The sequence below is a fragment of the Globicephala melas genome, chromosome 11, assembly GCF_963455315.2.
Source record: "Globicephala melas chromosome 11, mGloMel1.2, whole genome shotgun sequence".
Classification (NCBI taxonomy): Eukaryota; Metazoa; Chordata; class Mammalia; order Artiodactyla; family Delphinidae; genus Globicephala; species Globicephala melas.
The window spans coordinates 41,141,782-41,166,190 of NC_083324.2; the positions used below are offsets into that span (position 1 = coordinate 41,141,782).

At 51.2% G+C, this 24,409-nt stretch overlaps 1 protein-coding gene across 4 annotated transcripts in view; it reads left to right on the forward strand.

Annotated features, from left to right (window-relative positions):
* The window catches only part of LTF (lactotransferrin), a 46,659-nt gene that overhangs the window by 8,349 nt on the left and 13,901 nt on the right, over window positions 1-24,409 (forward strand). The window contains exons 2-11 of one of the 4 annotated variants that reach the window (XM_070046787.1): window positions 3,803-4,069; window positions 13,553-13,716; window positions 15,078-15,186; window positions 15,486-15,668; window positions 16,009-16,156; window positions 17,102-17,157; window positions 20,805-20,983; window positions 21,439-21,613; window positions 22,571-22,725; window positions 23,838-23,928. In XM_070046787.1, coding sequence (XP_069902888.1) covers window positions 13,642-13,716; window positions 15,078-15,186; window positions 15,486-15,668; window positions 16,009-16,156; window positions 17,102-17,157; window positions 20,805-20,983; window positions 21,439-21,613; window positions 22,571-22,725; window positions 23,838-23,928 — 1,171 coding nt within the window. In that variant the 5' untranslated portion in view covers window positions 3,803-4,069; window positions 13,553-13,641. Of the gene's footprint in view, window positions 1-3,802; window positions 4,070-9,797; window positions 9,909-13,552; window positions 13,717-15,077; window positions 15,187-15,485; window positions 15,669-16,008; window positions 16,157-17,101; window positions 17,158-20,804; window positions 20,984-21,438; window positions 21,614-22,570; window positions 22,726-23,837; window positions 23,929-24,409 lie in introns of those variants that run through there. The other 3 variants (XM_030845338.2, XM_070046788.1, XM_070046789.1) reach the window with 3 other exon arrangements.

The window sequence follows — 24,409 nt, forward strand, 5'->3', positions numbered from 1 at the left end:
TCCGTAAATGTTGATTAGATCTTCGTTGGTGGTGTTGTTGGAGTGGTCCTTACCCTTGCTGATTTGCTGTCTCCCTGTTCTATCAGTTGTTGAGAGAGGAGTTTGATGCTTCCAACTATAATTATAAATTTATCTATTTCTCCTTTTAGTTCTATCAGCTCTGGTTTTTGGTGCATACCCATTTAGGATGTTATGATCTCTTGGTGTGTTGACTCTTACCATTATGTAATATTCCAAGCTGCCCCTAATAATTTTCTTTCCTCTGAATTTGACTTTATCTGATATTAATACAGCCACTCCTACTTTCTTTTTAATTAACATTTACATGGTATATATATTTCCATTCTTTTACTTTCAACCTAGATATGTTGTTACATATTTTAGTGAGTTTCTTGTAGACAGCCAATGCAGGGTTGTTTTTTTAAAACACTCTGCTAATCCCAGTCTTTTAATTGGAATAGTTAGACTATTTATAGTTGATATAATTATTGATATATTAGGGTTAAATCTGTCATTTTATTTTAATTTTTGTTTGTTTTCCCTATTTTTACATTTTCACTGTTTTCTTTTACCTACTGTCTTGTGGGTTACTTAAACATTTTTTAGAATTCCATTTTGATTTATCTATAGTGTTTTTTGGTTTTTTTTTTTTTTGATGTGGACCATTTTTAAACTCTTTATTGAATTTGTTACATCATTGCTTCTGTTTTATGTTTTGGTTTTTTGGCTGCAAGGATGCGTGATCTTAGCTCCCCAACTGGGGATCAAACCCTCATCCCCTGCATTGTAAGGCAAAGTCTTAACCACTGGGCCACCAGAGAAGGCCCTGTCTATAGTGTTTGTGAGTGTATCTCTTTGTATAATTTACGTAGTGGTTGCTCTAGGTATTACTTCGCACACACAATTTATCACAATATACTGGCCTGTTAGGTTGAATATGGACCCCAGAGGTGTACATGTCCTGATTCCTTGAACCTATAAGTATGTTACCTCACGTGGCAAAAGGGACTTTGCAGATATGATTGAATTACAGATCTTGAGATGGGGAGATTATCCTGGTGGGCCCAATGTAACCACAAGGGTTTTTATAAGAAGGAGGCAGGAGAGTCAGTGTGAGAGACTGAGATACGATGCTGGAAACAGAAGTGGGAGTGAGGTGGGGCCAAGATGCAAGGAATATGGTGGGCCTCTAGAAGATGGAAAAGGCCAGGAAGTGGGCTCCTCTGGAGTCTCCAGAAGGAGCACAGCCTGGTGTTCTTTAGCCCACTGAGGATAACTTGAACCTCTACCTTTACAACTTTAAGATGATTCATTCATATTGTTTACACCGCTATATCTATCATCTCCAGGGTTTAAGCTGTACTTAGCAGGAGGAACAGGGAGAGATGTGTCTACTCAATCTTTGTCCAGCACTGGAAGTTGGGTGTGCTGCTTTGGGGTGCTGGTGGGATTTCAGGATGAGTTGTCTGGTTCACGGCTGAGCGCACCTCCAAGTAGGCATGAGATCTGGGTGGGCAATACAGTTCTGGGGGTTTTCGGCACAGAGTGGGTTTAATCCGAAGGGGGAAGGGGGATGAGATTCCTTAGGGACAGGGTGTAGTGGTGGTGGCGGGGCAAGGGGAGATGACTTGGAACCACTGTTAGCTCTGTGGTTCTGAAAGATTCCCTCGGGGACGGACTGCAGTGGGGGAGCCGAGAGGCAAGGGAGTGGTCAGGAGCCCAGGCAGGAGCCCAGGGCCATCTTGTGACCATGGAAGAGAAAGGAACATGTGGACATAAGGGCAGAATGAAGAAGGACTCGGTACATTTGGGCCCTGGATCACACACAGTGGGTGAAGGAGAAAGGGAATCAGAAAGACACACAAGTATCAACCCGGAGAGACTGAGAACATGGGCCCAGCCCTACCAGACTGGAGTGAAGAGAAGACCACAAGGAAGGGCAGGGGTTCCGGGGTGCAAGGAGAAAGGGCAGGAAGGAGAAAGGGCAGGAAGGACAAGCAGAGAAGCCTTGATTGCTGAGTTTCCTTTACAAATAGGGCAACATTGGGCAACACCGCTATTGGTTCAGAGCCCTTGCTCTCCTGTCCCCCAGCCCCCTCCCCTCAGATTCCTCAGAGTCCCCCACAAACACCACAGCTCCAGGGGGTCAGCTCTCTTTTCAAGAGGGACAACCAGGTGGCTGAGCTTTAAGAGTCTTTTCCTGAATGGATTTTTGGAAATTAATTCTCGCTGCAGGAAGGTTTTGCTCAGGGTCAAGATTGGCTTGGTGGATCAAGAAAAGGGGCCTCCTGCTACCCCCATACCCCTCCTCTCACTCTCAGTGTGAACACACAGGAGGTTAAGGACGAGTGGACAGGATGCCCGGAGGGAGCCCTGGCCTAGTGCCTGCTGAGCAACCTTGGGAGAGTGTCATTTCTGGGATAAGACATACTTGTAGGATAAATGCCACAGCTCACGGGCAAGCATCTCCTGAAGGGCCCTGGGTCTGTGCTATTTTCACTTCTGGTTGCAGCTGAATAGAAGATGCATAGGAACAGAAGGAGGACCGAGGAGGCTAGAGTCTAGAGCTGGGAGGGAAGGAAGGGAAGGGAATGGAAAGGGCGTGTCCCCACGGAAGACCCCCCCTGGCAGGTGCTAGTGAGAGGCCCTAGGCTGCCAGGGACCCCTCTGGAGATTCCAACAAGCCTTTGACTGCAAACTAACCCACTAAGTTGAAAGCACTTCTGGCCTTGAAAGGGAGGCACAGGAGGGTTTGGGGGTGTCTGGAACCCTGCCTCCACGGTTCTCCCAGCTCATCACTGGCGTTTCCGTGGTGCTCTCCTGCTGCCCTCTCATTTTGTCTTTGGAAGCTGATGTGGGGAGGAAAGAGGCCTTTTGCTAGAAGTAGGTCCTAGCTTTCCTGTAGGAGAGTGCTGGGTGCCGGGGTTGATGGAGGAATCTCCGCTTCAGCCTTTCGCATCCGCTCCCTGCTGCCATGCTCTTACCGACCCTCCTCGGGACACCAGGCAGGCAGGTGCTGCACAGCACAGGGTGGGGCACTTCTCGACTCTCCTGCGCTTTTGTGCAGGGCCCCTCCTCCTCTGTTCCATCAGATAAGGCCTTGGGTTCTCTCAGCTCTGATGTTCCTGCTCCCTCCCGAGGTCCGAGGCAGGACCAGAATGTCCCCCCTGCTGGGAGGCCTCTGCAGGGCACAGGGTAGGGAGGAGGAAGGATGGGTGCAGCCACCCCCCACCACACTGTGCTGGGGCTTCTTCCCACCTCCGGGGGGATGAGAAGGGTGCCATCAATTAGAATTGTAACCAAAGGATTTGGTGCGGGGGGGTTGCTTGGCTTCTCGCCCCAGCTTTCTCCACACTCACTCAGTCAACAAGCCCTCAGTGAGGCTCTTCCTGGGCCCGAGATGGGTCAGCCACAGACCCTTCCCCCTGGAGCTCAGCGCTGGGGGCTCTGGGTGCCGGAGATGGGCCAGTAATTGCAATGACTGTGGTAGAAGGAGGCTGAGTCAGGCTCAGTGCAGGCTCCCAGAGGAGGGGCACCCAGGACAACTGCAGACACATGTTTAAGAAGGAGGGAGGGAGAGACAGAGCTAGAGATGGAGAAAGAAACCAAGGAGAGAGAGACAGAAAGTGAGAAGGAGAGGGGAGGAGGCCGGGATTAGAGACAGAGATACGGAGAAGGGGCCGGAGAGCAGGACAGGGTAAGACTGAACACTTTAGAACATGGGGGCACCTGGGGCGACCATGTGTTCTGTGATAAGGAGGGGCATGTGGGGAAACTACCTCTGCCATTGTCTCCACCCCAGGTGCGCTGTTCCCTTCGCTGTCAAAGCTCCCTGCGACACCTCTGTCTGTAAATCTGCACACTGGAAGGCAGCTCTCAGCACACACAGCCCTTCCCGCTGGACCAGGTGCCTCCAGAGGCCATTTCTGCTCCCCTTGTACCCTTGTGACCAGCTGAGCCCCACACGGTGAGGACTCATGAGTGTCTGCAAATATGGACAATAGCTTGCCTGTACTGAGCCTGCGTATGCATCTCAAACATCAGGTTTGAACTCTGCCCACTTCGCAAGGTGGGTATTATTTGTGTCCCTTTTTCACACCTGGGGAAACAGGCTTAGAAAGGTTGAGAGTCTGGCCCACGTCCAGGTGGCTGTTTAGGGCGGAGCAGGTTGAAACCCAGTTGTCCAAACCCACCTCCTGAGCTTCTAACCACATCTCCCCTGGGCCCTCCAGCCTGCCAGACTGTCCAGGGAAGAAGTGAATGGGGGGCTGAGGAAGGGAAGCCCACCTGGAGCAGTGGTCTGGGGACTGAGCACTCCTGGCCCAGAGGAGCTGGAGAGACGGAGCAACGGCCTCACCCAGGGAAATGGAGGAAAACGGTGGTTCCTTATTCCGCTAAGTACCCATCTCAAGCTCCTTCTCAGCGAAAGCCCATCCGACCTTCCCTCGTGGGGTGCAGGCAGCAGACATGGAGGCCTCCGGCCAGCTGAGCTGAGATCCTGAAGGCCACTGGGCAGGACCCTCCCTCCCAGAATGTGGCCCCAGGAGAGGGGCAGCGAAAGGGCCCCCAGGGCTCAGGTGCTTCCCGCCTGGGCATTTCCCTGGGCAAAGAGCCTCATTCCTTCTGGGAAGAAATTTGCATGGCTGGCCCTGGGCCAGCCTCCACCATCGTCCAGGCTGCCCTTCGCTGACACCTTCCTGGAAAACTCTCCCTAGGCCTGGCGTACTGCGCATTCTCATCTCAGTGGTGTGATGGTTAGGTGCTCGTGGAATCCGATTTCTGCCAGGGACATGGGGTGCCACCCTGACCAGCAAGACTGAAATGTTGCAATTGGGCCAACCTGGGGTGTTTCCACTGCCCCTTCGACTACTGGGGAGAGTGTCCCTCAGCAGGTCTGCGGGTGCTGGCCCCGGGAGGGCCCGGCCCTGGGAGGAGAGGGTCCCCGCGGGGCAAGGATCCTGACTCTGAGGAGGGGTAGTGAGGAGGAGGAAGGGGAAGAAGTCTGTGCATGGAGATGGAAATGCTTTGTCTCTGTGGGTTCTTTGTAAATTGGGCAACAATTGGCAATAAGACCTATTAGTTCACAAAAGCATGGTTTTCCTGCCACTGTGCTTCAGCTGAGCTCCCTCGTGACGGCACCCCAAACCCCACAGGCGTGTCTGAAGACTCTTGGGGACCTTCGGCTCTATGCAAGGGCCCAGCTCCAGCGAAGGCCTTGCTCCAGAAATCACGGTCATCACACTGGCTGGAAGGCAGGGAGCTCTCCATCCATCTCTTGCTCATTCTTGCTTACTTCCTGATCTCTCTCCAGGGTGGTCAGCACAGGATTGACCAAACCAATAAGAGGTCATGGGACAGGAGTCAGGGGTCAGTGACAGATTTCTAGCTGCATGATGGTGGACGAGCTACTTTGCCTGAATCCCCTCGTCTGGAATGAGGTCTAATGAGGCCATCACGGTGCTTCTGTGAAGCCATGGCTGATGTGTGAAGGGGCTGGACAGTGCCTGATCCACAGGAGGGTCCAATACTGCCGCTGAGAGCAAGAGCGGAGGCCATCCCTGGGCCCCAGTCTCTGTATCCGGCGCTCTCAGAGAGTTCTGGGCCCGGTGGAAAAGAGCGCGCCTGGCTGCGGGCCTAACGGGAGACTCGGGGTTAGTCATTTGGTCTCCGTATCTCACTCACTGCGTGACCACAGGCAATCCTCAGTTTCCCTCTTTTTAGAGCGGAAACAGTGACTCTTACCTCAGAGAGCTATTGTTAGAGTCACAGGAGACAAAGTGACTGGCAGCTCTGTTCGGGGTTGAAAGTGCCATCTAAACGCTGAGATTATTATCTTCTGCCTCCTGGGATGCCCCCCACCCCCTCACACACACACGGGCACTGCATGCCTCCAAATAATGACAAACAGGCAGAGGTGTGCTGTAAACTGGCTTTCTTACAGGGAAGAATGACATGATTTATAGAATTTGCTCATTTCCATGGTGTAAATATTCCCACCATGACTGATTCCAAGCTACCAATGGTTTAACAAACCACCACGACATCCCTAAATATTTAACAAGTGGCTCTCTACCAAGCCAGTAACCTCACACCACTGGCAGGGGCAGGAAACAAGGCCTTCGTCTCCTGTCAGCCAGCCTGGAAGCCCCCATGGGAGTGGATGTCTTGGGAAATTTTTTTTTTTTTTTTTGCTGTACGCGGGCCTCTCACTGCTGTGGCCTCTCCCGTTGCGGAGCACAGGCTCCGGATGCGCAGGCTCAGCGGCCATGGCTCACGGGCCCAGCCGCTCCGCGGCATGTGGGATCTTCCCGGCCCGGGGCACGAATCTGTGTCCCCTGCGTCGGCAGGCGGACTCTCAACCACTGTGCCACCAGGGAAGCCCATTGGGAACTCCTTTTTTCCTTTACTCCATCTGGTGCCGATTCTGCCCAGATCCCTCATTTCCTTCCAACACTTCTCTTGGGGGTTGAAGCTGGAGGACTCCAGAGAGGGCAGGGTGTGGGGTTTGCTGCCCATTTGTCGGGAGGGCTTAGCTTGGACAAGCAAAGGGTCGCTGTGTGAATCTCGGGAGTGGAGAGAGGGTGGGGTCCTTGGGGAAGAGCCTCCCTCACCTGCCTGTGAAACACCAGCTCCTGCCATTACACTCGGGTTTGTACCACATCCACCTTCTTTGTATTCCTTATATTCATGCCATGCTACCGTCTCAGCATCTAGAAACCTGGGTCCTACCTCCCTGCAGGCTTTTCAAGATCTGGCCCAGCTCCTGGCACATCAGAGGTGCCCCATAGATGGATGTTGAATTAACGGGTAAATTGATGACTCCAGGCACACAGGCTCTGGGGCGACCGGCATAGCCAGACCAGGCTCTGTCTTTCAGATTTGACACACTGCAGGCAGGATCTTTTGCCCTGCTCTGTCCTTCCTCCTCACTCATTCACCCATCCATTCAACCAATATTAATCATTAAGTGCCCGGCACACATGTAGGGCTACCTGGCCAGAGGATTTGAGGATGACTCCGAGGCTCTTTGTCTGGTGGGTTTGGTGGAAAATGGTAGGAAATATGAGAGGAGATGCAGGGCTGGAGGGAGCAGAGGAGTTCCATTTTAGATGCACTGACTGTAGTGCTTGCTGGACCTGCAGGAAGAGCTGTCCAGGGGCACAGAGACACCTGTGTGGAGCTGAGGATGGAGGAGGTGACTTTGTTAATCCTTCTTCAATAAGCGTTCCAGGCCAGAAAGCCCAGAGCGGCTTTTTGTTGTTCCTCCAGGTCACTGGATCCATGCTCCAGAGACTTGACTTGGCTCTTTCCTCTACCTGGAATTCTCTTTGTAGAAACCCTACCTTTCCTTCAGGTACCCAGGTCAAATGCTCTTTTTCAAAGTCTTCTGGGACCCTCATGATGGGAACCGGTCAGTCAGGCCTCCTTTGGCTTCCACCCTCACTCTGTTTATGCTGCCTTGCCTCTTTCCAGGTGGCCTGTGCCTACCCCTGTCCCCCATTGTGCCATGAGCTCCTGAGGGCAAGGACGGACCCCTCTTCTCTGTGTCCCTCATGGCACCCACCAGTTCTGGCATGAAAGAGTGAATGAATGAACGTTGATAACAGATCAGTTGAACTTTGTCTTCTGGGCAGGCCCACCCCCTTCATCAGCTTCCCCTGCAGATGGCCTGGGGGCTGCTGGGCAGGTGTTCAGCTGAGCACATCCCTGGCCTGAGGCTGGGCCTTCCCGAAGACACAGCATGCAAACAGTCTGCCCTGTTGCCTGCCGCAGTCCTGCCTCCAGGGCGGCCCTTAAGCTCAGCCTCTCTGTTTTGGCCCCAGGTTCTCTGTGTTCCTGCCAGCAGATATAAGAGGATCTAGAGGCCTCTGACCTCCCAACACATCCCTTTTCTAATTTGCACTTGGAGATACAGACATGGGTTGTGACATTTCTTAGTTCTTTTATAATCATGGAAAGGCAAAGCCAAATTGCTAATTTACATAAAAAGATGTTTCAGTGCTCCTGAGAACTAGCCAGTTTTGTATTACTTCATTATTTTTGAAACAGCTTATTGCAATTATTGATGAAAGCAACTTTTAATGTTGTGACACTGTATTTCCAAACAATGAGAGACCCTGGATCTGTCACCCCAAAGCCTGGCTGGTGATTCTGGTGCTGAACCTTGGACCCCACTCTTGTGCCCATCAAGCAGGATCCCTGGTCAGACACCACTGTCGTGCCTTGGCAGCATCCACACCCAGACAGAAGGGCCCCACAGCCTCCCTGAGGGCCTCAAAGACTTGGGCTGGCTCTGCTTCTCCATGGCCAAGTGCTGCTCGCTACATGCCCACTCTCAACAGTGCTGTCTCCCTAGGTCTTGCCCCTCTGCTCCAAGAAATGCTTTTTGTACCAAGTAGTCTAAGCAAAGAATCAAGACCAGCTTTTCAGGACAAGCAGATTTCAGAATAACATATTGTCCAGACTAAACAGTAGAGGGAATGTTTAGATGACCTGCGATTTCCCTCATCGTTAGTACCTGACTTCTTCACTTAGCATCTCCTGGAACTAAGTTCACATCAATACATGCAGGGTGGCCTGCTCTTTCTGGGGCCTTCAGTGTGTCCCCCTGTAGGCACAGAACCATGCTCTATGTCAGAGGTTCCCAACCTTTTTGGCACCAGGGACCAGTTTCGTGGAAGACAATTTTTTCATGGAACGGGGCGGGGAGGGGCTGGTAAAGGAGTGTTGTTCAGGCGGTAGTGTGAGCGATGGGGAGCGGCAGGTGAAGCTTTGCTCGCTCGCTGCCGATCACCTCCTGCCATGCAGACCAGTACTTGTCCGTGGCCCGGGGGTCAGGGACCCCTGCTCTGTGTGACCCCCCCACACACACACCGTGATGGACATTTAGTTTGCTTGCAATCAGTGAACGATAAGCAGGGCTGCACTGGAGACCCCTGTATGTGAGCCATTGTGCATCAAGGGAGTGTATTTAAGAGATGTAGAAGCAGACTTCTAGTTTTAGAATTTAAAAGCAGCTTCCTGAAATAGGGTCGGCTTGTGTACTGAGGACAAAATAGGACATTTATCAAAATGAGATTCCCATCTCCCATCTCATACTGCCACAAAACAAAACAAAAACAAAACAAGTGGTAGGCTATCCTTTACATTGGTAAATGAGGGAACCGGGAGACAGCTGTTGGTCACTGAGGCCTCTGGCTCTGTTTTCTGGGAGTCGTGTTGTGGTCTCAGGAGGGCCCCATGGGCAGCCTGGGTCAGGCAGTGGGCAGCCTCTTGTCACCTCCGCTAGCTGTGCCCGCCTGCTGCGGACCTCGGGACAGGCAGCGAGTCCCCTTTCGAACGCTGGGCTGGCTGCTGCATGCAGATGGAGGGGCATCCTTCTGTCCTAACGGGCTCCCCAGCACTTTAGATACCATCTGTACAGTCAAGATGATCCACAAAGGTTCACCTTAGGACCGCTTCTCTGTGTCCCACTCTCTAGGAAGCACTGAGACCAGAGGGAGGGCAGAACTTAGGGGCTGCCACTCCCCAGGGGCTGCAGACTAGTGGGAGAGGAAAAACATCCCCAATCCAGGCAGCACCAGGGCAGACTTGAGAGGTGGGTGTGGGCTGGGTATCCTCTCGGGTGTGCCAAGCCCAGCCCAGGCACCGTTCCGGCTTCCTCTGTCCTCTCCCCGCTGCTGCTTCCCTTCAAGCAACTAGTAGACCTGGGGAGGGGGAGGGGGAGGGGGAGGCGGGGCGGGGGCGCTTATTGGGCCGCAGGGCGTGGCTAACCTCGTGAGGTCACCAAGCGCTGGATAAACGGGTGCAGAGCGAGCGCAGGTGGCAGAGCCTTCGTTCCCGGAGTCGCCTCAAGAGCCCAGACATGAAGCTCTTCTTCCCCGCCCTGCTGTCCCTTGGGGCCCTTGGTAAGTGCGGGTACCTGGGGGCACGCCCCTCCGGGCGGGCGTCCGGGTCCCCTGGCCCCTCAGTGCGGGCATCCCGGTCCCGCGCACCGCCAGGTGGGCACCAGCGCCTGCAGCGGGGGAGGAGCCCGGGAGTGGGCCGGCTCCCGCCCACTCTCCTGGGGAGGGGCTCGAGCAGGGCTCCGCGAAGCAGGTTGGGTCTTTTCCCTAGAGCTGGCAGAGCTCCCCGAAGGGTCTTCCGGGTCCCTGTCCCATTTTGTCCTACCCATAGTACTGTTACATGCGTATACATGGAGGGGGACAATGAGACTCAGAGAGGGTGAGCGACTTGCCCAAGATACACAGGAGACTGGAGATGGGATCCCAGCTCCTGCAAGGACTATGTAACTTGCGCAAGAGAGAGTCTTTCTGAACCTTAGTTTCATTTAAAAATGGTCCAATTCTCTTCCCACACAGCTGTGAGGAGGGGGCAGGGTCCACCTGCTCTGTGGTAGGCAAAGGTGTACACAAGCCTCCCACTGCAGAAGGTCAGGGGTGGTGGCACAGACCCTGCTGATGGGACCCTTCTGCCAGAGGGTGTGAGAGAGGTGATTGGTTTCTGGTTTTTAATGTGCCAGGACTAGAAGGGGACTAAACAGAAGGGACTAAACAATTGTTAGTTCTGTACCCAAGTATCTGAAATAATTTCTGGGATGTTCCCAGGACACTCACCTATGATGGACATTAGTGATGTAAATGTGAGGGCCGGGCTTCCTGCAGTGGAGGGGGAGGGTCCGGGGCAGCAGCGATAAGGGCTCGAGGGCATCAGCACCTAGGCAGTGTGTGTGCATGGGGCTCAGAGTGAAAGCCCAGGTGTCACCCCCTTCCCCCAGCGGCAGCCCAGTGCAGCCTCCTCCTGTCCTAGGGCATCTACTCTGGGCTGGGAGCTTCCTGGATGAAAAGGGGTGGCTAAAGGATAGCAATGAGCTTATGCCCCCAAACCTGTCCCTGTCTTTTCTGGTCCCCTTCTCCAAATTCCTTCCCATGGGTATTGGTTATTTCTCTCTTCTCTAAGGCAGGATTGGCCTAGCCAGGACCAACTGCTCAGGACCAACTTCCCTTCTGCTCCCTGACATGTGGCCTGCTTGGGCCCACAGCACAGGGTCAGGGCCACCTGGGAGAGGCCCGTAGGGCCTCCTAGGAAAGCCTTGCTTTCCTAGAGGTGGTTACGGGCGGTGGTCTGGATTCTGGCTCAGAGTTGCACCACTGGGTTCCATTTTCACTTGAATCTTTGGTTGTCTTGGCCCCCACAGAGGTCTGCAGTTTAAATCCTGCAGTCCATGGGATGGTGGCCAACGTCCCAAAGTGTCATGGAATCCCTTGTCCTACCCAGTGGAAGGAGTGGCAGCTGCCCTAGGGGATTCCTGCCCTGCTTCTCATGTGTGTCCTGGCTGGCAAAGGCTGGGTGGGGTGGGAAGAGTAACTCCATCCCAGCCCCTGCCTTTGAGACAGGGGCACTACATGTCTGCACAGAAGGAATCTGAGGATTTGTACTTTCAGGAAGATTCCTTCGAGGCTCAGGTGGGCAGCATCTGAGTGACTGAGACAGATCAGGAGCAAGGCTAGGGATACAGGAGGGGCCAGGCCCAGACCTGCTTCAGGGAGCGTTTTGTCTTGAGAGGGGCACATAGCTTCAGAGCTGGCTGGTGGGAGCTGTGGAGGGGATGAGCAGAATGCTGTGTTCTGCACCCGGCCCTGGTGTTTGGGGGGGCTGGGGACTGTGGATCTCAGAAAACCTCTCAGTGACGCTTTAGTTTCTTCGTTCATCCCCTCCCAGGGGAGCAAACGAGCTCTTCCCCGTGTTCCCATTCCTGCCCCGGCTCACGCCCTCCCCCCAGCTTGAGACGTGGTCTTCGTTTTGCTCTCTCCCTTCAGGTCCCATCTATTACTAAGCTAACTTTGGACACCAACTCCTTATTTGGGCCCTGTTCTCCATTCTCGATGCCTTTCTGCCTGGTTCCCAGGTTTCAGTCCACTTGTCCCTGCCCTCCCAATGAGTCACTGCTCCACTGCTTCCCAATAAGAACTTCTTGGGCCAGCATTGGAGGCTCTCCATGATCTGACCCCAAACACTTTACCAGCCCCATCTCCATGGCAGCCCGTCTCTAACCCAGTTAGCCGAAATAGGCAGGGGGTTTGGTGTCTGACTGCCTAGGTTCAAATCCTAGATCCTAACTTATTAGTTGTGAAACCTTGGGCAAGCCACATAACTAGTTGAAGCCACAGTTTCATCACCTGGAAAATGCGGTATCAGCAAAATTCACAATAAGGAGGGGCTGGGAGGTTGGAAGGAGACAGAACACATGAAGGGCTGAGTAAAGACCTGCATAGAATGTGCTTGCAACTGTCGTTGTGCACGTGGCCCATTGTTCCCACCTCTTGGAATGCCCCCACCCCCCCATTATTGGCTGAGGTCATGGGGACATCACTCCTGGCTTGGTATTTGTTCTCTTCTAGAGCATTCATCATACTTAGCGTCCTCTTTGGGGGCTTTTGCCTCTCCAGATGGGAGGTGAGAGCTGGTGCTGTCTGCTTGCACGTTCCTCTGCATATCACTCAGTGCTGTGTATACAGAGAGCGTCCAGGACATGCTATTGGGTCACAAACGGCTGAATCTGATAAGGCCAATTCTCACTTCGGGACAGTTCCAGGAAGGTTTCCAAGGATAGATTACACCCCCAGAGATGTCCCTGGGATGACGGCTGGTGGAGGAAGGGTGTGGCAGCCACACCCTTGGCGGGTGTCTCAATACCCTGGTGGGTCTGACTGCGCAGGGGAAGGCTCATGAATAGGAGGTTGCAGAGGGCTGAATGGTCCACCCCAAAGCACACCCTAAAGGGGAGGCGGCTTTTGCAACCAAGAGTTTTTTGTTTTTGGTAACGGCTTTACTGAGGTATATTTTACATATCATAAAATTCACGTATTTAAAGTGTACAATTTAACGATTTTTAGGAACTTTACCAAGTGGTGCAACCATCACGGTAAATCAGTTTTAGAACATTTCCATCCCCCCATAAGAGTCCTCTCCCTGGTACAGTGGTGAACGGTGATAACTCAGGCAAACCCACCCAGACTGACAACACCTACTGCAGCTACTGACAAGGCGTGCGGTGCATTTTCCTTTGTTCCTTTGGCATCCTCTGGGAGACGCTCGTAGCCACAACAATCTAGAGAGACCCAGATTCCAGGTGGGACATTGCCACTGCTGAGCAGCCATCACTCAGTGTCCTCGAGAGTCAGATTCCACACCAGAAACACAGGAGTAATCATCCCTTCCCTGCCTGCCTCCCAGGTTCCAGGGGAGAAAGCAGGTGGAAGAACTCCATAAACCGATAGAAGGCAGCATCATTGTTTTTTTTCAGGGAATAGGAAGTATGTCAGTCATAGGAGGGCAACGATGCAGATCGTCTCCTCTAATTTGTTGAGAAGTACAGCCCTCTGGCCAGCATGGTGTTGTCATTAGGCTAGCAAGACACCTCCATTTGAGGAGAGTGGCCTGACTTAGCCACAGAATGGAGAGGGAAGGGGAGGACAACTCCATGAGAGGGTGAGGCCGTCTCTTCCATGGGCAGTGGTGGAGCCCTCACTCCTCGGCTTCTTTCTCCCAGGACTGTGTCTGGCTGTCCCTACGAAAAATGTTCGATGGTGCGCCATATCACTACCAGAGTGGTTAAAATGCTACCGATGGCAATGGAGGATGAAAAGCCTGGGTACTCCCTCTGTCACCTGTGTGTGGAGGACCTCTCGCTTTGAATGTATCCAGGCCATTGCAGTAAGTCCATGCCATAGGTTGGGTGGGACCGGACTGAAAGGGACAGGATCCGAGCGCAATAGAATATGTGTTCTCTCTGCTCCCTCTGTCCTTCTTCATGGAAACCTGTAAGCTGGGAGCTGTCCTCTCTCATAGGACATGATGCTATTTTGAAAGCAGAAATTAACATTCTGAAGTGGAGAACCACGTGTAGGGAAACTGGGATTGCCACAGAAATTGTGAATAAGCCAAAAATTTGAAAGCACCAGAGTGAATATGCGGCAGCTCTGACAAGTGACTGCCATTTACACTCTATAAAGAACTCTAAGTCCATTGGTAAGAAACGTAGGATCATATAAGAAAAACAACACGAGGAGATGGAGTTCATAATGAATAAAAATACTTACGAAAATGTTCCCCTTCATAATCAAGAGAAATACAAATCTAAGCAATTTGTTAGCACTCGCATTTCCTAAATAATACCCCTTAATAAAATGAAACCCTGGCCCACTGGTGAGTCTATAGTGAAATTGATCCTCTTAGTGAGTGGCATTCCAGGTTAGAAACGAGTCAGCTGGAAAGCAGAATGGCAATGACAGTCAAGGCCTTGAAGATAAAATGCCTATTGTCTGGGCAATCCCACCCTCAGATGCCTATCCGAAGGCAACAGGTCATCAGAAGGAAAAACAAGCTATGAGGACAAAGCTGTCCATAAAAGTACAGTTTTAACAGCAAAGAGTTAGAAGGAACCCAAGTGGTGAACATTGGAGGGAATTTTTAAAATTTAGCTTAATAAATTACGGAACAGCCACATTTATAATGAAATATCATGAAGTCAATAAAATCAATAAAGGCACTACAGAAGTAAGAAAATGTAGTCAGTTTTAGATGAATAAAACAGTCCGCAAAACATTATCTATACCAGGTTGCAAATATGAGAAATAGGTAAGCATATGAGGGGTAATATGCCAAAGGGAATGAACGTGGTCTATTATTATGATAAGTTTAAGATATATTAAGAGTTAAAAATTCTATTCAATAAACAAGAACTTAAAAGAAATATAGAGCAAAAACAGGGGAGAAAGCACCTAGAACAACTTTTAATATAAATGACCGCGAAGGTTGCGATCCACGGAGAGATCTAAGCCACGTGAAAAAGCGGCCACCCGCCAGCCTCAGGAGTCAAAGCAGTTCCCCTGGGGCTCATTACCCAAAAAGAGGGGCCTTGGGCTTGTGCCACCTCTCATGGCACCTGCGAGGACATGACTGAAAGCTGACCCTTTGGAAGATCCTTCCAGCCGTGGAGGCTTCTGACCTTCTGAAGTTCACTTGCGTGGCTCAGCGTGGGTTTTCTCCTAATCCGGTCTGGTCTCTGCTTTCAGGCAAAAAAGGCAGATGCTGTGACCCTGGATGGTGGTTTGGTGTTTGAGGCAGGCCTGGACCCCTACAAACTGCGGCCGGTAGCGGCAGAGGTCTATGGGACAGAAGAGCGTGAGTTGCCCCTGGGGACCCAGAAGGTGGGGTGGCCTGGGCCCTGGGCTCCGTGGAGTCAGAGTGGATGAGCCACAGAGGTGATGTCTCGGGCAGCATCACACTTACAGGGAATGGAGTCCCTGGGCTCTTTGGGCCGGTCACTGACCCACCGGGGAAACAGAGCAGGCTCTGGGCTGCGGTGACCAGGTGAAACGGCAGCACACACTCCCCTTCCCACTGGGGGCTCGGTCAGCGTGGGCTGTTTCTCTCCCTCCGGTCCAGGCTAAGAGCTCTCGATTCTTTCTGCTCTTTTGCAGAGCCCCAAACCCAGTATTATGCCGTGGCTGTAGTGAAGAAGGGCAGCAACTTTCAGCTGAACCAGCTACAAGGCCGGAAGTCCTGCCACACGGGCTTTGGCAGGTCTGCCGGGTGGAACATACCTATGGGGATACTTCGCCCGTTCTTGAACTGGACAGGGCCACCTGAGCCCCTCCAGAAAGGTAAGATGGCTGGGGGAGGGGTGTTGGGGGTGATCTCTGGCTGGGGTCTCTACTCCAGTGGCACATACACAAGCCACTTCGGGATGGCCCAGGTGGACATGTGGGATGACTCCGAGGCAGGGGTGAAGTTAACTGATGTGAAGCCTGCAGGGGCAGGGTCTACCCGCATCAGCAGCCCTGCGAGGTGGCAGCTGAGTCTGTTCTCAGCCAAAGTACATCTCTCTGAGCTGCTAGCTTTGCAAACGCTGACAGGCAGGGGTGGAGGGAGTGCACACTGGGGGGTGCCACTGGCTGTGGCCCGGTGGGCTCACACCCTGGTTCATTTCTCTCTGTTCAACAGCTGTGGCCAAATTCTTCTCTGCCAGCTGTGTTCCCTGCGTGGATGGCAAAGAGTACCCCAACCTCTGTCAGCTGTGCACAGGGACAGGGGGAAATAAATGTGCCTGCTCCTCCCAGGAACCATATTTTGGCTATTCTGGTGCCTTCAAGTGAGTGAGACTGTCCTCTTCTCCCCAGCGGCCCACATGTCCTCCGGCTAGGAAGCGCTTGTGTCTCTGGTCCCAAATAGAGCTCAGTCAGCTAGTGGGGACCATCGAGGAGGTCCAGTCCTACTGCTGTGCAGACAGAGAAACTGAGTCCGAAGAGGGTGCCCAGTTCACCTTCCCAGTGCACTTTTCCCTCTAGCCCCCCAGGCCCGACATGTGCCCTTTTACCTCTGCACCAGCCCCATGAGCAGCCATCTGGCCAGTGGCCCCTTCTGTCCCCCCAGACAACCCTGAATCGGGCTTTGTCCCTCTGTTGTCCTGGGTTCCTCCTGCTGACTCTGTCCCCTCCGTAACCACAGAGGGACTGAAGGAGTCTTGTCATGAGAAGACCAGTCCCAGGCTCCTGGCCAGGCAGGGCAGCCTGGCCTGTCCCGGAGCCAGGAGGCGGTGGGCTCCTCCTGACTGACTGGCCCCAGCGCCTCTCTGCAAACCCCCCACCCAACTGATGCTGCCCCTGTTCCCCCATCTGCCTCTCGGACTCAAGCATTTTGCGCAGGGAGGCCTCCTTGCTTCTCCACTGGCCAGGGCACATCTGCCACTTAGTCGTGGGAGAAAAAAGCTACATGGCTAAGGACACTACTTTTACCCTCTGGTGTAGAGGCTTCGAAACTCTTTTACGTAGAAGGACAAAGTTTGGCCCTCTCAGCCCTTAAAGCAGAAAGCAGGGGTCTCTGGCCAGCACCTGAGCCCTTCTTCCTCAGAATTCACCTGGAAGTGACCCCTGAAGCCTTCCCAGTGGGGATGCCCCAAAGCCCGAGGGCCCTGCCCTCCACAGATCAGGAGCCCACAGAAGACAAGCCGCAGGACCCTGTTCCACAGGGAGGCACGAGGAAGAAGTCGGGGAGGGCCGCTCTGTGCTGACCCTTCTGGTGCTTTCTCATCCCACAGGTGTCTGCAGGACGGGGCTGGAGATGTGGCTTTCGTGAAAGACAGTACAGTGTTTGGTAAGAGAGGAAGAGCCACGGGTACTGCCTCCTTTCCTTTTCTTTCCTTATTTTATTTCATTTCATTTTATTGTAATTCCAAGTCGTGAGCTAATTTGACTCCTCACTTCCTGGCCCCACGATCATCAAGGTTCCCTACAGAGCATAGCTCTTATTTTATGTTATTTCATGGAATAATTCAATGGAATGTGGAATAATTCAGTGGAATGTGTTCTTATTTTATGTTATTTCTAAATGATCAGTTTTCTTGAAATCTCCCATGCCCGCTGTCTTTCTCTTCCCCCTCAAAGACGCCCATGCCAACGTATTTGACACGTGTCCTCCGAGATATATAGGTGGCCTTGCAAAATACGTAGTGCTGGTTTGTGTTTCTGGATTCTAAGCTCACAGAAGCTTTACTGATCGTTATCGATCATGATGTGATCAAGGTTTTCCGCTCAGCATTTTGTTTTGGAGATTTATCTGTGTTGTTGTACTTGTCTGGTTCAGTGGTTCTAATAGATGAGAAATGCTCCATGGGAAGCAGACATCACTTTTTTTTTTTTTTTTTGGCTGCATTGGGTCTTCGTTGCTGCGTGTGGGCGTTCTCTAGTTGCAGCAAGCGGGAGCTACTCTTCGTTGAGGTGCCCGGGCTTCTCATTGTGGTGGCTTCTCTTGTGGAGCACGGGCTCTTTGCACGTGGGCTTCAGTAGTTGCAGTGTGCGGGCTGAGTAGTTGTGGCTCGCGGGCTCTAGAGCGCAGGCTCAGTAGTTGTTGCATCTAAGCGCACGGGCTTAGTTGCTCCGCAGCATATGGGATCTTCCCGGACCAGGGATCAAACCCGTGTCCCCTGCACTGGTAAGCGGGTTCTTACCCGCTGCGCCACCAGGGAAGTCCACACACATCACATTTTATTATCTATGGTTGTAAAGCAATAGATGTGTCATTGTTGGTTTATTTTGCATTTCTCTGACGTCTAGTGAGTTTGATCATCTCAATATATTTGCTAGTAGTTTGGGCTTCCCTTTCTTCTTTTATGATCTCTGACTATTTTCCTCTTGATTTTCATGTCTGTTTCTTCATGATTTTGATTCAAGGCTAGGCATTCCTTCTCTCTAGATATCCAGCCATTGTTGGTTCTAGACTTTAGGAACGTCTTTTCTCAATCAAAAAATCTGTCAGTAGCACCTTTGTTGAACAGAAGCCCTTGATATTGATAAGGTCAAATTGGTCACTTTTGCCCTGCTGGTTTGTGTTTTGGGGACTTTTAAAGATGCCCTCTTCCCTCCAGATCATAAATATTTTCTACAATAAGATTTATAGACTCCCCTCCCTAACACACACTTGTTTGTTCATACGTACTCTACCTAGGAAATCAGGTATGGATTTAGCTTCAGCATTTCCCCCCTTTAGAGTGAGATCATTTTCCTTACAGTAACGACTATAAAAAATTCCACCCTTTTCCTACTGATATGTGGAGCCTCCTATACATCAAGCTTGTTTATAATCATGGATCAGTTTCTGAGCTATTTTGTTTCATTGGTCTATTTGTATTTTTCTGCATTTATTACTCTGGCTTGTAATGGTTCTTAATAGCTTGTGGGGGTCTGGGGAGAGAAAGCGTGCACGCAAGCGCCTTCCCCCAACACTTTGCTATTTATTTTCTAACTAAAATTTTAGAATTATTTTGTTGAATTTCTAAAAACATCATACTTTAAGTAGAATTGTATTGAATTTAAATTGATTCATGAAAAATTGACATATTTATGTCAAACTGTCCAATCCCTGACCATGATAAATCTCTCCCTTCTTTTTTTTTTTTTTTAAATAAACTTATTTATTTATTTTTGGCTGCATTGGGTCTTTGTGCTGTGCACAGGTTCCTCCTTGTGGTGGCTTCGCTTGTTGCGGAGCACGGGCTCTAGGCGCGTGGGCTTCAGTAGTTGTGGCTCGCTGGCTTCAGTAGTTGTGGTTCACGGGCTCTAGAGCACAGGCTCAGTAGTTATGGCATATGGGCTTAGTTGCTCTGCGGCATATGGGCTCTTCCCGGACCAGGGATCGAACCCGTGTCCCCTGCATTGGCAGGCGGATTCCCAACCACTGCGCCACCAGGGAAGCCCAATCTCTCCCTTTTGATCACACCTCTTTTTATGTCCCTTAATAGAACTTACAGAACTTAACATTTTTCTCTTGGTCTCCTGCATTGTTTGTTTTTGTTTTATTTTGGCTGCGCAGCATGGCTTGCAGGATCTCAGTTCTCCAACCAGGGATTGAACCCAGGCCACGGCAGTGAAAGCACCGAGTCCTAACCCCTAGGCCCCCAGGGAACTCCTTCCTGCGTTGTTTAATGAGGCTAATTACCAGCTATTCAATGGTTTTAGTTGCTATTATAGTATCATATTCTGTATTAGTTTCTGTTTTATTATTGCTAATGAGAGTAACACTTGATTTTTGTAGTGTTGCCTTGCTGGACTCTCTTGTTAGTTTTATTAGTTTTTTCTTGGTTTCATTGGCTTTTCTATGTAGGTGAGTACCTCATCTTTAAAAAATTAGAGTTTGTCTTTTTCCCAGTGCTTACATCTCTTATTTCTTTAGTAAATTGTGAAATCCAGGTCGTCTGATACTGTGTTGGCAACATGACAGCTTTGCCTTGTTCCTGATTTTGAAGTGACTGTTTAAATTTTCTTCTTTTAGAATGATTTTGCTGTAGATATTTTGATATGTGGCATTTATCAAGTTTAATACCTTTGCCAAGTTCTCTATGTTACTTGTTTTCCAAAACTAAAAAAAAGCACATATAGATGTTGAACATATAAATGCTTTTGCTGCACCTACTAGGATTAAGATGATCTCATGGTTTTCCTTTAACCCATTCTTGTTATGAATTACTTTAGCTTCTTTGACATTCAGCCATTCTTTTGTGAATGGAATAAACTGATAAACCTTAATCCTGATCTATTAGTTTTAAAATACTCTGTTATATTGAGTTCGCCAATTATTTTAGATTTTTGTGTTTATGTTCATAAGTAAAATAGGTCTGTAATTATTCCCTCCTGTACTTCTTTCTCTGATTTTGAGATCAAGATTATACTAAGCTCATAAAACAACTTGGGTCAGTTTCCGTCACTTTATGTATTCTGAAGCAGTTTACATGTGATATAGATGAACAGTTCCAAATTGGGATGAACTCACTCATAAAAATAATCTTTTCTTTTGATACACCCAAGTGTTGAGAAGTGGCTCAACTGTATTTCTTGCTTTAAAATTTTTCTTGTTTTTATTCTTGCTGGAGATGTGGGTAAGGCAGCAGCCCCTGGCTGGCCCCCTGGGCTTGTCTCCGTCATGTGACCCTTTTCTAGGTGGAGTTGCCGGGGAAACAGATGGGTCTGGTTCAGCCTCCTTGACTTGCCAGGCAGGAGTTGCAGCAACCCCAGGGCCTGTATGATGCAATCAGAGGAACGTGGGCTTTGCCCCTAAGGCTTTCTGGGCACTGTCTTTACCTTTCTGGACATTCTGGAGCAATCCACTGCCTTTCTGACGCCCAGTTTTGTCAACTGTGTAAGATGTCTCCTCCAGCTCAAATTCTATGGGGGAAGGGGGACTACAGCTCACGGCTACTGTCTGGGGTTGCCTCATCTGGCCTCCCCTCCACCTCCCTCTTTCCCTAGAGAACCTGCCAGCGAAGGTTGACAGGGACCAGTATGAGCTGCTCTGCCCAAACAATACTCGGAAGCCAGTGGATGCATTCAAGGAGTGCCACCTAGCCCAGATCCCTTCTCATGCTGTTGTGGCCCGAAGTGTGGATGGCAAGGAGGACTTGATCTGGAACCTTCTCCTCAAGGCACAGGTATCCCCACCCAGAGTACCCCTAACCTGCTTGGATTTGGTGGTGGTGGGGTTTCCTTCCTTCTTTCCCTAACTACCTGCCACTGTAGAAGTCCTCTGTAGCCCCACTGCACAGATGCAGCGGCTTGCCTGTCTCTAGGCCATACTCCACACAGCAGGAACAACGAAGCCCCTTCTAGCATTACGGACTGGTGGTGTCTCATGGGCTGGAGTAGAAGCAGGGGGAGGACAATGCAATATTCTCAGGACTCTAAGGTGCTTGGAACCCAGCAACTTTTTGAAGATGAAGCCATAACTGAGCTATGTCACAGGGATGGCTGGAGTCCCTCTATGGGAGGAAGTCAACCAAGGTTCCTCCTCTCAGAGTCATCCCTAAGTTCCAGATGTTCTTTTTCAACATCGTGTTTTTGTTTCCTATTTACCACTGACATCATAATTCTCTTTTCCCTTAATTAGGAGAAGTTTGGAAAAAGCGCTCTACAGGGGTTCCAGCTCTTTGGCTCTCCTCCTGGGCAGAAGGACCTGCTGTTCAAAGACTCTGCCCTTGGGTTTTTGAGGATCCCCTCAAAGATAGATTCTGGGCTGTACCTGGGCTTCCGCTACCTCACCGCATTGCAGGGCCTGAGGGAAAGTGAGTGAGGGCCAGGCAGGCCCCAAGGGCAGGCTGGTGTGGGTGGTGAGCCATGGGTGAGGCCTTCGGGGAGCACCTCACCCCCACCCCATGGGCAGCTTGGCCCTGCTCTGTAGTGGTCACTTGGCCATCTCCAAGCCACTGGAGGTCTTCACCATGGTAGGTTTGATGTGAGTGTGAGCATCCTCTGTGCACCAAGTCAGGTGAAAAGTGTCTCCAAAGGAATGTGTCGCCTCCTGATAATACTGCCACAGGTCCCTGTGTGCGTCAGGCTCCCCAGCCCTGACGAAACAGTCAGTTTGCCTCCCAGGAAGTGAGAAGTATGAACATGAACCAAGAGAGCCAGGGCCCCTCCTGGGATAAATCCAGAGGCCTGGTGGGACACGGCCCAGTGCCTGGGCCCTGAACTTGGCTGGGATACCGCATTGGGCCAGCTCAGCCATGGCTCCTTCTCCACTGGAGGCTTCAGATGGAGTCTGGGTGAACTGGGAAGCTGTGCTGTTGTCAGTGGTGGTGACTGCCTGCCTTAGGGGAAGTCAGGACAGGGCTTAAGGTCCCCTAGGCCATCTCTTGGGGCTGCCACTGTTTCTGTGTCCTGGAGCTTTTATCCAGTAGGACAGAGATATTAGGCAATATCTCGGTATCTCTTTCATTACACTAAAGCTTGAAGGGTGGATTAGAAGCCGGGGAAGCCTCCAAAGGAAGAGAAATGAGACACAAGGAGGGCTATGCCTGAAGTAGGGTTTGGGGAGCTGAGAGTGGAGGGGGGAGAGGAGCACGTGCAAGGGAAGAGGCGCAGGTGTCTGATTCCACTTCTCTGGAGGAAGTAGCTCCCGCCCAGTGAGCGTCGGGGCAGGAAGGGGGCTCTGAGTGGAGCCGGCGCTCCAGGGAGGTCGGCGGGCCTGGGTGTCCCTCGCTGGGCTCAGGGCACCTGCCGACCGCCATGTCCTCGGGCAGCTGCAGCGGAGGTGGAGGCGCGGCGCGCGCGGATCGTGTGGTGCGCGGTGGGACAAGAGGAGGAGCGCAAGTGCCGGCAGTGGAGCCTCCAGAGCAACCAGAACGTGTCCTGCGCCACGGCCACCACCACCGAGGACTGCATCGCCCTGGTGCTGGTAGGTGGCCGGCGGCGGGCCTGCGGGCGGTGCGGGCGGGGCAGCGCCCGAGACCGAGGTCACGGGCATCTGGTCTGAAGTGAGGCGGACCTTAGAAGCGCTACGGCCCCGGGGGCGGGGTCTGCTCGCTCCTGCGCAGTGTGGGAACAGACACAGCTTTCCGTCTGCAGTCTGTTTACTGTGGGCTTTCCAATCTGATTTTAAGAACGAGTTGCGATGAATGCAGGTAATTTGGAAAATATAGAAAGATGTGATGTAAAAACAAACAAAACACTGGGACCTCGTGCAGAGATACCACCGTTAGAGTTTTGCTAACTTCCCACTCCAGGATTTCTCGGTTCATCTCAGTTTAGGCTCGGAACAGTACTGGGTCGTTCCAGTTACGTAGTTTGAGTCCTTTTCACTTAACAGTGTATCATGGCCATTTTCCCACGTGACATATTCTTTGAAAACACTTTAAAAAGTGATTTCAGGATATCTTTTATATGGTGTGGCACAGTTTAGTCACGACCCTATTCTTCTTTGTCTCCTTATTTTGTTGTTAACAATAACCCTGTGCTGTGCAGCCTTGAATAGAAATCTTTATCCACATCTCCTATTAGCTTTAATAATGTTGTAAAAAAATTATTACTTAGTCAAAGAGGGAGTTTTACAATCTTGATGAATCCATGTTCCAATTCTGGAGCGTGGGCTCGTTCATTCTGATGGTGAGTGAATTTAATTGTTTCTGCCCACTTGTTGAATAGCTTCTGTGTAGCACTTTGAGTGTAGTGCTAATGAGCAGAGACTAGACAAGACCAGCTCTTCCCATCTGTCTCCTCAGTGAGGGAGGCTGGTCCAGGAGGGCATCCCAACAGTACTCCAAGGGCAGAAAGGGATTTTGTTCAGAGGACCGGGCTACCTGTACCCGGTCTTTCCAATGGAAGCGACAGCATGAAAGGCATGTAGGTCTGGTAGAGAATTAATAGTGCACATGGCGTTTCCTTGGGGTCCTCAGTTCAACCCTTGCTGCTTTACTGGGGCACCTGACAGCCATTCTCTTAGAGCTGTAAAGGCAGGCGGGACAGGAAACAGCCTCACTGTGGTGCTGGAGATATGCTTTGTCTTGGCAGAAAGGAGAAGCTGATGCCCTGAGCTTAGATGGAGGATATATCTACACTGCGGGCAAGTGTGGTTTGGTGCCTGTCCTGGCAGAGAACCAAAGTAAGTGGAGAAGAGTCCTCTCTGGTTTATTCCCTCAGGGCTTCGGGGGTGGGGTATAGAGAGGAGTAACCCCACTCGGTGGGTCCAAGTGGAGACATTAAAATGGACAGATACGTTCAAACAGGAGAATCAGGGGAAAGAATAGATGAAAGGGGCCATGTTACCCACACAGCCTATTGTAGTGAGAACTGACAAAGCCCAGATTGGTTTCCTCTTTTTAATTTTTAAAAAGATTTTAGTAAAGTATAATATATATGCAGAAAAGTGCACACAAGTGTACAACTCAAGGACATTTCACACAGTGGTACATCCCCAAGCGCTAGGGCCCAGAGCAGGACACAGCAGGTTCCACAAGTCTCCTTGTGTCCTCCTGTCACCAGCCCCCTTACTCCAGCAAGGGTAATGACTCCTGACTTCAAATGGCACAGATCGTTCTGCCCGTTTTTGAACTCTATGTAAAAGGAGTTGCACAGCATGTGCT